The sequence below is a fragment of the Xenopus laevis genome, chromosome 8S, assembly GCF_017654675.1.
Source record: "Xenopus laevis strain J_2021 chromosome 8S, Xenopus_laevis_v10.1, whole genome shotgun sequence".
Taxonomy (NCBI): domain Eukaryota; kingdom Metazoa; phylum Chordata; class Amphibia; order Anura; family Pipidae; genus Xenopus; species Xenopus laevis.
This window is the reverse complement of record NC_054386.1, coordinates 5508019-5526725: the sequence shown is the minus strand read 5'-3', so window position 1 is coordinate 5526725 and position 18707 is coordinate 5508019. Positions and strand designations below refer to the sequence as shown.

Sequence of the window (18707 nt, the reverse complement as noted above, 5' to 3'; positions counted from 1 at the left end):
TTTTTGAAACTAGAGGTGGAATTCTGGCCTTCCGTAAATTGTGGGGTCCCCCCTTCACTGTTGGATATATCTGAAAGGAATGTGCTGTTCGTAGATGTTTTAGAGGGTATTTGTGTGACCATTTAAACACAGTACCCATTTCCTAGTCACCGATATCTCTACGATACTTATATTCTGTTTTCAGATTATCTTGCTTTCTTTTTCATCAGTCTTTATAGTAACCCCTAGAAACAGATCATTCTGCTCAAATTCTTTGTTTGTCCTCAATTTTCTGTTCAGTTAACGCCAAGACACATTTATTGCCAAATTCAGTTTTCATTTTTATTATTATTCTCTTTGTGCTGCCACAGCAGTCGTTTGTCTGTATTCCATACATAATTATTCTTTAAGTGCTGTCAATTTCTTCATTTGTAATGATTTCTTATAAGTATGTCTATTGAGCATCTAGGGTACCCCCCCTGCTGGTTGTTTCTAGCACTGCGGCCTGGCAGATGTTTACTATCCATTCTGAAATTCTCCCTGTCACATTTGATGACATCACTTCCTGGTGCAGAGAGGAAGCTGTCATTTCTGTAGTAACAGCCACAATTCACTACACTCTGTAAAATCCTCACCCATCCTTGTTTCCAAGCAGGCCTATCCAAGCATCGTTGGTAAGCTTGCATTTTGCCTTAATGCCTGTTCATTATACTATGTGTATTTTACTGCTATGTGCATCCTGGTTGTAGTTTTTAACCCAGTGTTTCCCTCTCAGCAGTAACCTGTGTTAGGCCTGATTAGGACTGTATAACACGTATCAGATGTTTATATATGTTTTATTGCATTTCATCTGTATCTCATGTATCCAGAATGTATTCTGATACCTCTATATTGTTTGTATCTACAGTTCTACCTTCTTTTGATCATCAGCATTAAACAAGTTCCAAAACTTATACAGTGTGGTGATTGAAGGGCGAGTAAACTGCCTGTTGATTCACTTCTCACAGTGACGGGGACAGGACACTCTTCCTATCTTTTATCTTCCTCAACACAGATTTCGTTATGTTCTCCACTTGATCTCAGCACTCGTTTTTCAGCTTCTGCTCTCTTTTCAGCTTCTCCACCATTGCCATTCTACCTATTCTACGTATGTTCTACCCTTGTTTTTCCTTTTCGTCTAAACCAGACAGTTTCACTGCTTTAATTTATGCTCCCCACTTGTCTTCGCCCACATTCTTCTTTTATCTTGAGCCCCATTTTCACCTCTTTACTTTTAACTCTTCTCTCTCTGCATTTCCACCGTGTTTCTTTTTTCTTGCACCCACAGCCCTTTTCTTCTTTCTTATGCTCAATCTTTCCCTTTCCCCATCTCTCCTCGCCTTCACCTTTTGTGCTCCATTCTCCATTTTCTTCTATATTTAAGAATAAAGATTTAACATACCCCTGTGGGAACTGAAACACTGCAAGGGCTCTGAAATCAACTAAAACAATTATATTTATAGTTGGATTTGTACCCGTTAAATATTTTGGGCCAGATTCAATTCCATATAAATAAAAATTCTTATGAAAACTCAGCAGAGGTCTATGGGAAAAACTGAATTGAATTAGGTTCAGTTCTGCAATTTCTCATTAAAGTGAAACTGGTCCTTTGTCTTAATGTAGACACTTTAATATAACATCTATCTCTCTATAATACATTTTTTGCCTAGAAGTACAAATATGCACTAATACATCTCTTGCCTCTTACAATTTCCCTTCTTTCTAGGGCTTATTGCTGGATGAGATGCTATTCTTGCGCCTATGCAAATATTATAGACGGTACCTTGATTTTACGGCCAACCGAGCACATCTTTTTAAAAGTAAATGGTATGAGTATGAACGTCGAATGCATTTATATAACCATTTATAAATATGTTAGCTGTGCTGACTATGGGGTAAGAGCCTTGAATGCATTTACTGTATATAAACAAAGTCTTTTTTAAAGACAGTATTAGCCACACTGACTGTCAGATGTTCAGTTATGTGAAAAAATGGAACAAAAGCATAAAACTGCCTTTAATAAATAAAAGATGATACCACAACCCTTTATTTAAACATTACAGTCAACAAACAAATAGCAAATACTTGGTGTTGTTTGACAACAAATACTTGGTCTGATAGAAAGAAAAAGAATGAGGTCCATGTATCAAGGACAGACATAGGACACAGAGAAGAAGGGCCACTACCTCCCGCCACGCTCCAGGCAGAAATCCCAGAGGCTTCAAGATGGCGCCAAAGCAGAACCTTAGAGCAAATTTATTCTGGAACCTTTAGTTACATGACTGAGTTATACAATTACACAACATATATTATATTCAAGTACTTCAATAGATCAACGAGTTATTCCGTTTATGTGACTGGCTAATATTTCAGTTCCATTACAGTAAGTGACCAATAGATTTATCAATAGATCTTTGACAGCAGGAGTGCGGGTACATCACACAAGCTTCCAGGCAAAAGATGTTTTTTTCTTGCTCTTGGAAACATATACCCATTGACACCAATGCATTTCAATTTTTTTGGGCAAAATGAGCCAGTGTAGCTCATCACTAAATCAATATTGCTTTCACCATGAGTCTTGTGAAACTGTAACTGCCTGTATATAACTTTTCCAAATTCCACCCAGCCATTAAAAGCAAAAAAGAACCCTATATTTATCCATTAACTATACTTACTATTTCAGATATACAAAAAAAACTGCAACCATTCTTATTCCTTGCCACCATTTATATTTTTTTTGTTATGAGTGATAACCCTACTCTATGCTAAAATAAGTTCATATTTCCCATATTTATCACATATCCCAACTCTTAAACTAAGAAACTCAACGGACTGTCTGCACTCAAGCTTGTTGTTTCTTCTCCGCACAGAAAAATATAAACCCCCAAGACTATCCAGGGTCGGACTAGACCATTGTAGACCCACTGGGACTGCAGCCAAAAGGGTCCTCCTGGCAGTCACTGGGGGCCCCTCTCCTGACTTTTGGGGGCAGAATTACCAAGGGTCGAAGGGAAAATTCGAAATTCAAATTTCAAATTTTAGAGTTTATTTTAGTGTACTTCGACTAGGCAATAGTTAAAATTTGATTTTAGGTTTTTAAAAAAAAAATCGAATTCGAATTTAGAAATTTATCATGTACTGGCCCTTTAAGAATTCAAATTAAACTATTTGACACCTTAAACCTGCAGAATTGCTGTTTTAGACTATGGGAGATGTCCTGCAAATCAATTTGGAGTTGTTTGAAAGCATCTTGAAAATCTAGTTTTTTTTTGTGAAAAAAATCTAATCTAATTCGATTTGATTCGAGTTTGCGGGTCGATCCCATTCACCCGAACTTGAAAAATTTGTGATTTTTCGGAAAAATTTTGATTGGTTGTTTATTTTTCGTTTTTTGAGTTCATGGAAGTTTATGGGAATTTTTACAAACTTGAAATTCGACCCTTGATAAATCTACCCCTTAAAGTATGTCCCCAGAACAGTTGCGCAATGCTAAGCATGGGAACAAGTTTAAACCAGCGGGGTCCCATGAGGGCCAGGGCCCACTTTTTTTTCCCGGGGTCCCACCGGCCCAGTTGGACCCTGAGACAAGTACAACAAGATCATTCTCTATTAACACAAGTATGTTATAGGTTTAATCACTGACTGCAAAGATTATAAGATTTACTATTTATTGCTCTGTTACATATTACAGTATATATATATATATATATATATATATATAGATAGATAGATAGATAGATAGATATATATATTTATATATATATATATATATATACACTAAGTTGAATTGTTCATTGGATTCCCAGACAGCAGTGATCAAACAGATGTTGACATGAAGCAAAATAAAGTACATTTAAGCTCTTCTTTGTGGTGGGAGCAGAAAAACGGCACCATCCCACACATGAGAAAAAAAGGATTTAGCTTCAGAATATTGAGCTTTTAATGGGACAATAACACTCACCTGCCAATGTGCATTTGGGAGACATAATAATAAGCAAGAATGACCTCTGCTGACTTAGCCATTCCTAATCAGACATGGTACAGTGAGCAACAGAGAACTGGTGAAAACACACAAAGAACTGGCTCACCATCTTATTATGGATGAAAAACTGAGTAAAAGCCAAGCAATTGGTTAGTTACTACACTTTAGTAACTTAAATGCTTATACAGCTATGGGATCCCTTATCAGGAAACACTATACTAGGGGGCAGATTTACATAGGGTTGAACATCGAGGGTTAATTATCCCTCGATATTCGACTGCCGAATATCGAAGTCGAAGGATTTACCGCAATTAGTTAGATCGATCGAACGAAAAATCGTTTAACGAAAAACGATTAAATCCTTCGAATTGAACGATTTGAAGAATTTTAATCCATCGATCGAAGGATTTTTCTTCGCCTAAAAAAAGCTAAGAAAGCCTATGGGGACCTTCCCCATAGGCTAACATTGCACCTCGGTAGGTTTTAGGTGGCGAAGTAGGGGGTCGAAATTTTTTTGGATAAGAGACAGTACTTCGATTATCGAATGGTCGAACGATTTTTACTTCGAATCGTTCAATTCGAAGTCGTAGTCGAAGGTCGAAGTAGCCAATTCGATGATTGAAGTAGCCAAAAAAAACATTTGAAATTCGAAGTTTTTTTTTATTCTATTCCTTCACTCGAGCTAAGTAAATGGGCCCCCTAGGTGTTTTCTGTAATGATTTTCCTTTTCTCTGTAATAATAAAAGAGTACCTTTTATTTGATGGTAACCTAGCTGCATGAATCCATATTGGTGGCAAAACAATCCTATTGGGTTTATTTTTTAGTTTAAGTGATTTTTAGTAGACATACCAAATTGTAGAAAAATCTCTTACCAGAAAATCATCCGAAGCATTACAGATAAGTGATTCCCATACCTGTATTGTAATATTTGCCTGTTATCAGGGATGCAACTAATGGCCTGTAGGGTTTATTTAATGTTTACATGATTTTCCAGTATTTATAAGGCATGGGGATCCAAATTACGGAATACGGAAAGGTTCTGAGCATTCTGGATAACAGGTCCCATACATATACTGTATAATGGGTTTTTTAGTCATTTTTAATTATAGAAAAAAAATATTTTCTTTAAAAGACTGGTCCCTGTATTGAATTTAAGCAGTAGTAGAATTCAAGCCGTAAATCAGACAAACAGCAAATCTAGTCCTGTAGTAATGTGATCATGAAGAACTATGATTGCCATATTTATCACTAGTAATCACTGGTAATACAAATACTATACATTTTATCATGGAAAAAATAATTTTATATATACAGTCATATGAAAAAGTTTGGGAACCCCTCTCAGTCTGCATAATAATTGACTCCACTTTCAACAAATAAGATGTCAGTGGTATGTCTTTCATTTCCCAGGAACATCTGAGTACTGTGGTGTTTTCTGAACAAAGATTTTTAGTGAAGCAGAATTCAGTTGTATGGGATTAAATCAAATGTGAAAACTGGCTGTGCAAAAATGTGGGTACCCTTGTAATTTTGCTAATTTGAACGCATGTAACTGCTCATTACTGATAACTGGCAACACCAAATTGGTTGGATTAGCTCGTTAAGCCTTGAACTTCATAGGCAGGTGTGTCTAATCATGAGAAAAGGTATTTAAGGTGACCAATTGCAAGTTGTGCTTCTGTTTGACTCTCCTCTGAAGAGTGACAGCATGGGATCCTCAAAGCAACTCTCAAAAGATCTGAAAACAAAGATTGTTCAGTATCATGGTTTAGGGGAAGGCTACAAAAAGCAACTCAGAGGTTTAAACTGTCTGTTTCAACTGTAAGGAATAAACAAAAGGAATCCTGGGAATGAATTCCAAACAAGCTCCAAGAAAATCCAATTTACATGGATTTATCCTATTGACTAAAGCTCACCCACTGGGATTTTAAAGCAGAAGCCAAGATAATAGCTGATCTGATTCTCAACTACAGACCGGTTCCACCTTTCTTGAGGCTCATCAGTGCAGAGCAGGGTTATCTGATCAGCTTAAGGTGGCCATACATGGAGAGATCCGCTCATTTGGCGATGTCGCCAAACGAGCGGATCTCCCTCTAATATGCCCACCTTGAGTTGGGTAATATTGGGCTGATGCGATTGTGGACCCTAGGGCCCAACAATCGGATCCTAACGGGCGGTCGGATCGTGGGACCGCATCAACGAACAGATTCGGCCGCGATCCGACAGGATTTTTTGTCCCACCCGATCAAGAGCTGGCCGATTTTCGGCCAGATCTCGATCGGTGAAGCTGTCGGGGGGGCCCCATACACGGGCCAATAAGCTGCCGACACGGTCTGTCAGCAGTTTTTATTGGCTCGTGTATGGCCACCTTTAGATAGAGTCACTGTGTGGTTTTGCATACAAGTCACTAGGGTTGAGGAGACTGCCCCATACAAATTTAAATAGACAAAAGGAATCCTGGGAATGAATTCCAAACAAACTCCAAGAAAATCCCATTTACATGGGTTTATCCTATAGGCTAAAGCTCACCCACTGGGTTTTTAAAGCAAAAGGCTGATCTGTAATCAGGAAATGGAAGGAACTGTTGGGAATCCTTACTCATTTATATAATGAAAAATGAGTCCATAGCTCGGACGTGCTGAGACTGCATGGTGTAACTGAACTATAACACTAAGGGGCTGATTCACTAACTTCGAGTGAAGGATTCAAAGTAAAAAAACTTCGAATTTCGAAGTGTTTTTTGGGCTACTTTGACCATCGAATGGGCTACTTCGACCTTCGAATACGACTTCGAATCGAAGGATTCGAACTAAAAATCGTTTGACTATTCGACCATTCGATAGTCGAAGTACTGTCTCTTTAAGAATAAACTTCGACCCCCCTTGTTTTCCATCTAAAAGCTACCGAACTCAATGTTAGCCTATGGGGAAGGTCCCCATAGGCTTGCCTAAGTTTTTTTGATCGAAGGATATTTCTTCGATCGTTGGATTTAAATCCTTCGAATCATTCGATTCAAAGGATTTAATCGTTCGATCGAAGGATTATTCCTTCGATCGTTCGATCGAGCTATTTGCGCTAAAATCCTTCGACTTCGATATTCAAAGTCGAAGGATTTTAATTCCCAGTCCAATATCGAGGGTTAATTAACCCTCGATATTCGACCTTTGGTGAATTGGCCCCTAACACATACCATCTTGTGATCAGTTATTTCTTTGAAACCTTTGATCCCACTTCCTTATAAACTTTGTATCTTTTATGAAAAGATAAAAGGGAATTATGATTAAAAAAAAACGAATAAGAAAACTTTCTAAATATGACCATTTCAAAATGATGACCTGTTCATGAAATAATTACGTTGCTCTTCCTCTAAGAAATCTGTCATTTTTTTGAAGTGACAGTTAGCTCTAATAGATAACTGGCCTGTGCTCCCTTTGTCCAGATGATGTAGTTAAAAGAATTGTCTCCAACACAAAGTCTGCATGTAGAGATGTAGACTGATTGAGGAGAGGGCAATAGTGAAAAGAAAAGTAATTCCTTGTAGTTTCTGATTTCCTCCAGAGGAAATATAACAGATTATAGTTCTCCGATCATATTGCATGGAGAATTAATGGATGCTACGAGCATACGCCTACCTATTGAATGAGTAGCTTTAGGTTCAGGAAAAGGGAGTCCCTGGGATCCCCAACAATTGCATCATACCCTCCAGCCCCAAATACTAGCTCTTGAAACAAATGCGGTTCCATGGTCTCACCCCATTGACTAGGTTGAGATAGATGTCTACATATTCACACTTAGTTGTTGAACTTAAAGGGATCCTGTCATGGGAAAACATGTTTTTTTTCCAAACCCATCAGTTAATAGTGCTGCTCCGGCAGAATTCTGCACTGAAATCCATTTCTCAAAAGAGCAAACAGATTTTTTTATATTCAATTTTGAAATCTGAGCTGGGGTTAGACATTTTGTCAATTTCCCAGGTGCCCCTGGTCATGTGACTTGTGCCTGCACTTTAGGAGAGAAATGCTTTCTGGCAGGCTGCTGTTTTTCCTTCTCAATGTAACTGAATGTGTCTCAGTGGGACCTGGATTTTACTATTGAGTGTTGTTCTTATATCTACCAGGCAGCTGTTATCTTGTGTTAGGGAGCTGCTATCTGGTTACCTTCCCATTGTTCTGTTGTTTGGCTGCTGGGGGGAAAAAGGGAGGGGTTGATATCACTCCAACTTGCAGTACAGCAGTAAAGAGTGACTGAAGTTTATCAGAGCACAAGTCACATGACTTGGGGCAGCTGGGAAATTGACAAAATGTCTAGCCCCATGCCAGATTTCAAAATTGAATATAAATAAATCTGTTTGCTCTTTTGAGAAATGGATTTCAGTGCAGAATTCTGCTGGAGCAGCACTATTAACTGCTTCATTTTGAAAAAATTTGTTTTCCCATGAAAGTATCCCTTTAACGAATGTAGGTATTTGCAATGTGTTTAACTATTTACATTGCCAACTAGGGATGGGTGAATTTTTTCGGATTGTTTCGCCGCGGAAATAACGCCCATAGACTTGTATGGCTTTGTGCGTCAAAAAAGCAAAAAAGAAGCGCATCAAAAAAATTCTGCTGTGCGAGCGAATCTTTTGGCAAAACAAAATGGGTCAAATTTGCCCATCCCTGTTGCCAACAGGTAGTGATGGGTGAATAAATTCGCCTGGCACGAATTTGCAGTGAATTTCGCCACCGGCGAATAAATTTGCGAATCTCCCGTGAAAATTCGCCAGTGAAAATTCACGGGTGTCGTTTTTTTCGTGAAAATTATGATTTTTTTTCGTAAAAACCTTTGAATTTCACCATTTTTTTTGAAAACTTTCGAATTTCACGATATTTTTAGTGAAAGCGTTAGAATTTCACGATTTCTTATTGAAAACGTTCTAAATTTCTCAATTTTTTTGTGACCTTTCCGATTTCTCGCACATTTTTTTGCCGTTTCGAGAAATTCGTGAATTTTCCGGCGAAGTGTAATGGGAGAAATTCCCCCATCAGTACCAACAGGCGCAATCAACACAACCAACGCAATGAAGAGGGCACAGCATTATGGTAATCTTCAGTGCCACATCTGCTTTAACAAAAAAAAAATCCCTTGGTTTTGGTCCAGCACTGGACGTCTAACCATTAACCTCAAGGCCTCCAGTTTTTTTCATAGACTAAATTAGATTTTTAAGTCTGGCCTGGGTGCTAATCTTCATTCTCTGAGACGTCCCCTCCGCTAACGTAATCCCCTTCTACTGCAGGAAAGCTGAAATCGGTGCACTCCGCAATGGTTTAAAGATGAAGTGATGAATATGCAGTATGTGACATCTGTTCGTTTAAATTCAAAGCAAAACTTTCATAATAAATGTGACATCTGGCTAGCCTATCCCGCTGAGAAATGAGATCAAGTGCTTAAGAATCGAAAATATGATTAGTGCCATATTTAACCGAATAAATTATTCTTCAAGTACGCGTTCCTATTAGTGTTGATACGAATAAATTGGATGTGCAAAGTCTGTATGACGGGCAAAAGAGAGTCTTGTGATACAGAAATCTTTTGGGAGTTTGCGGAAACCCGTTATCCAGAAAGCTCCGAATTACAGAAAGGCTGTCTCCCATAGACTCCATTATAATCAAATAATTCTGATTTTAATTGATTTCCTTTTTCTCTATAATAATAAAACAGTCGCTTGTACTTGATCCCAACTAAGATATAATTAATCCTTATTGGAAGCAAAACCAGCCTATTGGGTTTATTTAATGTTTATATGATTTTCTAGTAGACTAAGGGGCAGATTTATCAAGGGTCGAAGTGAATTCGAGGGAATTTTCGAAGTTAAAAAATTTTAAATTCTAAGTCATTTTTTGAATACTTCGACCATCGAATAGGATACTGCGACTTCAAATTTACTTCAACTTCGATTCGAAGTAAAAATCGTTCCACTATTGGACCATTCGATAATGGAAGTACTGTCTCTTTAAAAAAACTTCGACTTCAATACTTTGTTCGAAGGAAAATCGTACGATCTTGCATTAAAATCATTCGAATCGTACGATCGTACTACGATCGGAATACGATCGCACGATGAATAAAATCCTCCGACTTCGAATGTCGAACGATTCTACTCAATGGTTGAATTTCGAAATTTGACCCTTGATAAATCTGCCCCTTAGGGTATGAAGATTCAAATTATGAAAAGATCCATTATCCGGATAACCCCAGCTCCTCAGCATTCTGGATAAAAGGTCCCATACCTGTTCAAGAAACATTAAATATAAAGTATTCAAAATATTTTATTTGTAACAAGGGTCCCCCTAAGTGATGATGAGTGTTATTCTTTTAACAAGCATGGGTTTGTGGCAGAATTTCGCATTTAAATATTGGAAAATATTTTGGATTTTCACGACAAAAAAAATGCTGAGACAAAATGCATTAATTAACCCTCGATATTCGACCGTCTAAGTAAAATCCTTCGACTTCGAATATCGAATTCGAAGGATTTACCGTTATTCCTACGATCGAACGATCGAAGGAATAATCGTTTGATCGAACGATTAAATCCATCAAATCGGACGATTCAAAGGATTTTAATCCATTGATCGAAGGATATTCCTTCGATCAGAAAATTGTTACGAAGCCTTTAGGAACCTTCCCCATAGGCTAACATTGGCCTCGGTAGGTTTTAGGTGACGAACTAGGGGTTCGAAGAATTTTTTAAAGAGACAGTACTTCGACTATCGAATAGTCGAATAGTCGAACGATTTTTAGTTCGAATCGTTCGATTCGAAGTCGAAGGTCGTAGTCGAAGGTCGAAGTAGCCCATTCAATGGTCGAAGTAGCCAAAAAAAAACATTCGAAATGCAAACTATTTTTCCTCTATTCCTTCACTCGAGCTAAGTAAATGGGCCCCATATACAGAGAAAAGTGGGCAGATTTACGAAGGGTGGAAGTGAAAATCCGTATTTCGAATTCAAATTTTGAATTCAAAAATTAGAATTTTCGAGTTTATTTTAGTGCAATTCGACTAGGGAATAGTAAAAATTAGAATTTTGAAATTTATCATGTACTGGCCTTTAAGAATTCGAATTTGACTATTCGCCTGCTTAAACCTGCCGAATTGCTGTCTTAGCCTATGGGGGACGTCTTGGAATCAATTTGGAGTTGTTTGGAGACATACTGAAAATCGAATTCGATTCAAATTCGATTTGATTTTGCGGGCCGATCCCATTCACCTAAATTTGAAAAATTTGAATTTTTTTAAATTAATTTTTTTAATTTTTTAAATTTTTTTTTAAATTTTTTTTTTGATTAGTCATTTTTTTCCCGAATTTCAAGTTCATGAGGGTTCATGGGAGTTTTTACCAAATTCGACCCTTGATAAATCTGCCCCGTAGTGTTCATGATTGTATTTGTTTTCTCGTTTATTCTTTGTCACAATTAGGCCCCCTCGCATCACTCCCCTGGTCCAGTCATTAATTCAGCGATTCCATTACCAGCAGGGCTGCCAGTGATTGAAGTCATTCTGACCTCTCCGTAGAAGCCTTGAGTGTTCCAATATCCAGTTCCATTCATCTGCACATGTTAATCCTCTACTCATTTGATCAACACTGTCTCATTGATTAACAGGATAGATCATGTTTAAATACCACCGAAATTAATTTGCTGAAGTAGAAATCCCTGGTCCTTCAGGTGGGTGTGAAAATATGATTTTCAGTGGCAGGTAATAGTCCTGGAAACAATAAGAATGGGCTGCTCTGTGACCAGCCATTAGTCATTTCTATTACCATTTTATTTACAACATAGGGGCAGATTTACTAACCAGCGAAAATTCGCCAGCGTCCAATTCGCACCCAGCGAAACACTTCATCAGGCGCATTCAGACAACGCTAATTCACTAGTCGCGTCCTGGGTGGCGAACACTGTCGACTTTTTGCTAGCGTTACTTCAGTAGTGCGAGTATTTCAAAGCGAAGATGCCTAGCGAAAATTCACTAGTGATCTAAGCTCAGGTCAATTTGCTTGGGGCGGGAAATTTAAAGTCGTATGGACGTCTTTATTGTTAATGTTGGTTCAAATACTTAACATTTCCACTGTTAAACCACATGGCCAGGGAACCTTAATAAAGACAATAGAGTTGTTATATTGCCCTACACATGAGCCCACTGTATAGTTTATGTTCCATATGTTAGGAAATGTATGGGGGAACCCGGTTACCCAAAAAATTTTTTAAGACTTTTGCAGCCAATCACCCTGAAAAAAGGAAAAGTTTTTTGAACTTTGATGCATTTTTGGCTCACAGAATATAATGTAAGTAACTGAAAATTTGGGAAGATCTAGGGGCCGATTCACAAAGGGTCGAATATCGAGGGTTAATTAACCCTCGATATTCAACTGGGAATTAAAATCCTTCGACTTCGAATATCGAAGTCGAAGGATTTTAGCACAAATAGTGCGATCGAACGATCAAAGGATTATTCCTTCGATCGAACGATAAAATCCTTCGAATCGAACGATTCGAAGGATTTTAATCCAACGATCGAAGGAATAGCCTCCGATCAAAAAAAGTTAGCCAAGCCTATGGGGACCTTCCCTAACATTGAGTTCGGTAGCTTTTAGATGACGAACTAGGGGGTCGAAGTTTTTTCTTAAAGAGACAGTACTTCGACTATCGAATGGTCGAATGGTCGAACGATTTTTAGTTCGAATAGTTCGATTCAAAGTCGTAGTCGTAGTCGAAGGTCATAGTAGCCCATTCGATGGTCGAAGTAGCCCAAAAAACACTTTTTTTTTACTTTGAATCCTTCACTCGAAGTTAGTGAATCGGCCCCTTAGTGATGGGAAAATTTCTGCCGTTTAGATTTGCCAAAAAATTTGCGAATTTCCTGCAAAATCCGCAAAATGGCAAACAATTTGCGAAACTCAAAAATTGGCGCCCGCGTCAATTTTGGACGCGCGTCTGAGAAGTCGCTTGCGCCAATTTTTACGCCGGCGTTAAATTAAATGGGAGTCCGAATACTGTTGACGCGCAGCTATTTTGACGCAAGCAACTTTTCGGACGTGCGTCCAAAATATTTTGACGCCAGCGAACTCATGCTGCCGAATTTTCGTTGGAGTTTTGCGAATGTATTCACCGGTGGCGTAACACGGAAATTTGCTGCAAATTTGCGCCAGTCAAATTTATTCGCCCATAACTACTAGCTACTCCATTGCACTTCGCCTGGTCTGAGCTGGTGAAGGCAAGTCTGGTGAAAGAGGGAACGCTCAGTAAAATCCGTATATAGAGTGAATTTGCGCAGTTACGCCCATTCTCCACATCAAAAATTCGCCTGGTGATAGAGTGCGAATGACCGCTAGCGCCAGTCTCTTTCACTAGCGAATTGGCGCCTGCGCCCGTTAGTAAATTGCCATTGTCCCTACGGGCGGTAACGCTGGCGAATTGTCGCTAGCGTTAGCGTTAGCCACTTCGCCCTTTATTTCTTACTATAAGATCCACTGGAGAAGGGGCTGAATGACTAATGAGCTCTATAAATCTCTGTTTATATCAGGTCACATATTCATTCTGGTTTTTGAGTCAGAGGGGCAGAAATCATCATTCTAATATTTAGCACCGAACAAAAATATTTTCTGTAATAACTACGTATTTACTACAGGGGGACTTGCAGAAGAGAAGCAGTGCTTTTCATTAGAATGGATAAACAAGAAGGAGGCACGAGGGTAAAAGAATTGCTCCTATTATAATGCAATATTTATTTGTATTTACTTGTGCTCATCTTTACTATCCCTGACTTCCAATTTGCCATTTAGAATTGCTTTGGGGAATAAAGCATAGGACACAAGGCTCAGTATGTTCTTGGACAGTGGGAACCAAATAAATTTAAAATAAGCGCACACCCTATGTTCCCAAATCTCTCCTCTTGTTGCTCAGTGATGGGGGAATCGACAACCTCCAGTCCAATGTATGAAGAATATCCCCGGCACACAAGAAATGCGTCCAGCAGGACAAGCCCTTGCATTTTATTTAATGCATGGTGCATTGTTTGTCCCCGAAACGTTGCCCCATGCATTAAACAAAATTGAAAGTGAATTTTCTACCCTCAAAAATCATAACCATTCAATAGCAGATGCGTTTAATAAAAGATTCCTCGAGGGATCTGATTAAAGAACCCAATGGGCCTTTGCCAGGAGAAATAAAAACACATTTCCCGGTTTGCATGTCTTGTAAACAAACTAGAAAAACAGACCTTCCAATTTGTCTGCCTGCATGATCTATTGCTCATTATTGTACTACTCAGAAAACATAATGATTAACAGGTAGAAGGGTTTATTTGAGCGCTGAAGTATGGACTACAGATCATTGTTTTATTTTATTTTGTTTATTTTTTTTTAAATATCCTTTGGAGAAGCTCAGTTCTAGACACAGAAGTGAGTTGTACATGTTAGTCCACATTCTGCACTCTAGAAATGGAACCACCAAGCATGAAATGGATTAATTCCACATGTATTTCATTCAATTCTGCTTCTGTCTCGCATTTGCGGTTTTGCTCTTGTTCTGTTCAGTTATTAACGTGCCTAGGTTAGTGTGCTTCTAACATGAACTTCCTTAAAGGAAAAGGAAAGGCAAATAAATTCAAGTGGATTCCAGGGGCAGCAAAAAGCCGCTCCTGCACCTTTAAGAGCCGAATTTCCAGTTTTTAAACCAGAAATTCGGCTGTACTATTGCGAGAGAGCGCAATTGTGCTCTCCGCAATAGTGTTCCTGCCTCCCCCCCCAACAGGTAAGCCGGTGAGGGGGGGCAGCATTGCAGGAGCCGCCTCAGACAGCTCTTTAGTCAGAATCGGCACTGTTCCCATTGTTCTGTTGTTTGGCTGCTGGGGGGGGGGGAAAGGGAGGGGGGTGATATCACTGGGACTTGCAGTACAGCAGTAAAGAGTAATTGAAGTTTATCAGAGCACAATTCACATGACTGGAGGCAGCTGGGAAACTGACAATATGTCTAGCCCCATGTCAGATTTCAAAATTGAATATAAACAAATCTGTTTGCTCTTTTGAGAAATGGATTTCAGTGCAGAATTCTGCTGGAGCAGCACTATTAACTGGTTCATTTTGAAAAAAATTTTTTTTTTCCAATGACAGTATCCCTTTAAGGTCTAAAACATCTGAATTCATTATTTTCCGCATTAAACTCTTTTGTAGATATAAATTTTGTGAGCCACTTTGAGCCAAGGAAAACACTGGGGTGGGCACAAAATAGCATAAGGGACCAATCTCTGGTGCATTCTGGGAGCTGAGCAACCTGCAGTGTTGGCGAATCATTTATTGTTTGTCGTGCTCCTGATCTCACAATGGGATCTGAATGCCAGATTTACTAGTTGGCACTTAAGATGCTCATTCTCCATCCAAAGTATCATTTTAGACCAATTCCCCCGTCAAAACAAATAACAACAGCAATGCAAATCCATTCCACTGCGAAGGATTCCACAAATCAAAAAAACTGAGAATTTTTCACAGCGGCTGCTTTTGCTCCCTCACATTTAGTCAATGAGTTGTATGCAACACGGGGAACATGAAGCCAGGGAATAGGAAAATCCCTTTAATTTGTACTTTGTTTAAATTAGCGGTGCACTTGTTTATCCCCAATGTAACCATGAAAAATATACACCCAGCAATAATAGTGCCGGCTGGTCAATAAACAGATAAATAATACATAGACCTAAGTCTGAGTCACTGCTCCTCGACAGTTTTTTTTTCAAATGTAAATAATTAATAAATGTCTCTGAATCCGTATTTCATGCATTTGGATTTCGTTTCATGTAACTCAGAGCTGGAACGAGCGATGGGCAGAAGAGTCATATGTCTGGACAGTGTCGGACTGGCCCACTGAGTTGCCAGGAAAACTCCCGGTGGGCCCAGGTGTCAGTGACCCCTCATGCTGCTAAACCTATTGGCCTATTTCATGGCCAATCCCTATTATATGAGAACAAAGAGGCTAAATAGATGGAATAATAGATTATAGTATATAAAGAAAACAAATGAGGAGAATAGAGGTTGATTGAGGAGAGGAAGAATATTAGTACTGAGAGTGGGCCGCTGGTCTAAGGTTTTTGGGTGGCCCCTGATGTCCCAGTCCGACACTGTGCCTGGAGCGCAACAGTTTTGGGGGGGCCTGTTGGTAAGGAAAGCCAACTGTGTGAAGAGAGCATTGTGGTGCCAAGTCAGAAGGTGCAAAACAGCCCAGTAGATCTGACACTACATTGTCACCAATTGCCAATTACACCGATTGTCAAAATAATCAATGACAGTTACTGTTGGCGCTTTCTTCAGGGGCCACATATGAATTTTATTTCAGAGCACTGGGGACACACTTTAAATATCCCATGGGAAATCCCCAGCACTCCTGATGCACAAACTTGGGGGGGGGGGAAGGGGGCACAGGAACAATCTGACCCAAGGACGTACAATTTAGAAAACCAAGTATGGTGTTTAAAGGGATACTGTCATGGGAAAACATGTTTTTTTCAAAATGAATCAGTTAATAGTGCTGCTCCAGCAGAATTCTGCACTGAAATCTATTCCTCAAAAGAGCAAACAGATTTTTTTATATTTAATTTTGAAATCTGACATGGGGCTAGACATATTGTCAATTTCCCAGCTGCCCCTGGTCATGTGACTTGTGCTCAGATAAACTTCAGTCACTCTTTACTGCTGTACTGCAAGTTGGAGTGATATCACTTCCTCCCTTTCCCCCCCCCCAGCAGCCAAACAAAGGAACAATGGGAAGGTAACCAGATAGCAGCTCCCTAACACAAGATAACAGCTGCCTGGTAGATATAAGAACAACACTCAATAGTAAAATCCAGGTCCCACTGAGACACATTCAGTTACATTGAGTAGGAGAAACAACAGCCTGCCAGAAAGCAGTTCCATCCTAAAGTGCTGGCTCTTTCTGAAAGTTTTTTTTAAAGTTAATCCATTGATAAATAAGGTGAACATGTGGATGGGAATAATGAGAAATTTTCGGATTTTAGTAAATAACCCCCATGGTGTTCATATGATATTTATGCCTCACCCATTATCCATTCTATGACATTTTATCAGTGCTCATTAGTATAAATCATTTTCCATGGGCCAGGGCTATTTATCATTTTATTTTAATTCCTCATCCTGAATATTGATATTTGAATGCGGTCTTCTTGTCAGTCATGTTGACAGCCAAACAGGTAGAGAGGCATCAAAGAACAATGCAAGTCAATGTAATCACTGCCCCCTGGGAGCTGGTCAGACTTGCCAGGTTTTACTCATGCGTCATTACACATACATATATTATGGAAGATTATATTTACATTCATTAAATGTGCGAATTGTGTGCATTGTAAACAAACCTTGTTATTTAAATATACTGACAAGATCAACAATGTTGGGGTAAGGTAGTTTACTTGCATTTTATAGTCAAAACAATTGCACTGAGGTTAATGCCACTACTAATTTTATGGCTATGTTTAAAGGGATACTGTCATGGGAAAAATGTTTTTTTTCAAAATCCATCAGTTAATAGCGCTGCTCCAGCTGAATTTTGCACTGAAATCCATTTCTCAAAAGAGCAAACAGATTTTTTTATATTTCATTTTGAAATATGACATGGGGCTAGACATATTGTCAATTTCCCAGCTGCCCCAAGTCATGTGACTTGTGCTCTGATAAACTTCAGTCACTCTTTACTGCTGTACTGCAAGTTGGAATGATATCACACCCTCCCTTTTCCCCCCAGCAGCCAAACAAAAGAACAATGGGAAGGTAACCAGATAGCAGCTCCCTAACACAAGATAACAGCTGCCTGGTAGATCTAAGAACAGCACTCAATAGTAAAAACTCATGTCCCACTGAGACACATTCAGTTACATTGAGAAGGAAAAACAGCAGCCTGCCAGAAAGCATTTCTCTCCTAAAGTGCAGGTACAAGTCACATGACCAGGGGCAGCTGGGAGATTGATAAAATGTCTAGCCCCATGTCAGATTTCAAAATTGAATGTAAAAAAAATCTGTTTGCTCTTTTGAGAAATGGATTTCAGTGCAGAATTCTGCTGGAGCAGCACTATTAGCAGCAGCCAAACAACAGAACAATGGGAAGGTAACCAGATAACAGCTCCCTCACACAAGGTAACAGCTGCCTGGTAGATCTAAGAACAACACTCAATAGTAAAATCCAGGTCCCACTGAGACACATTTAGTTACATTGAGTAGGAGAAACAACAGCCTGCCAGAAAGCAGTTCCATCCTAAAGTACTGGCTCTTTCTGAAAGCACATGACCAGGCAAAATGACCTGAGATGCACCTACACACCAATATTACAACTATAAAATACACTTGGTTCAGAAATTAAATTTTATGTTGTAGAGTGAATTATTTGCAGTGTAAACATTGTAATTTGGAAAGAAAAAATACATCATAAAAATCATGACAGAATCCCTTTCATTTTATATGTATAGTGATGTCGAGAGTTAGAGAAAAACGTGACCTGCACCGACTCTAACCCGACACCCAAGAACCCGCACCTGACCCTAACCCGATGTGCGTTCCTATTTATATACCCACGCCCACCCCACTGTGTCATCAGAGAAGGGGGCAGGGCATGCCAGCTTGCAAGTATATACAAAGAAGTGTCTGGCATAAGTGGGGCACTAGGAGCTAAAGTTCA

The 18707-nt window shown here is 39.1% G+C and overlaps 1 protein-coding gene across 1 annotated transcript in view; it reads left to right on the top strand.

Annotated features, from left to right (window-relative positions):
* The first annotated feature begins 363 nt into the window (after positions 1-363).
* Positions 364-18707, top strand: part of LOC108699739 (leukocyte tyrosine kinase receptor) — a 103787-nt gene continuing 85443 nt past the window's right edge. Inside the window, exons 1-2 of the mRNA XM_018232257.2 lie at positions 364-653; positions 1745-1845. Coding sequence (XP_018087746.1) covers positions 1758-1845 — 88 coding nt within the window. The 5' untranslated portion in view covers positions 364-653; positions 1745-1757. The remainder of the gene's footprint in view (positions 654-1744; positions 1846-18707) is intronic.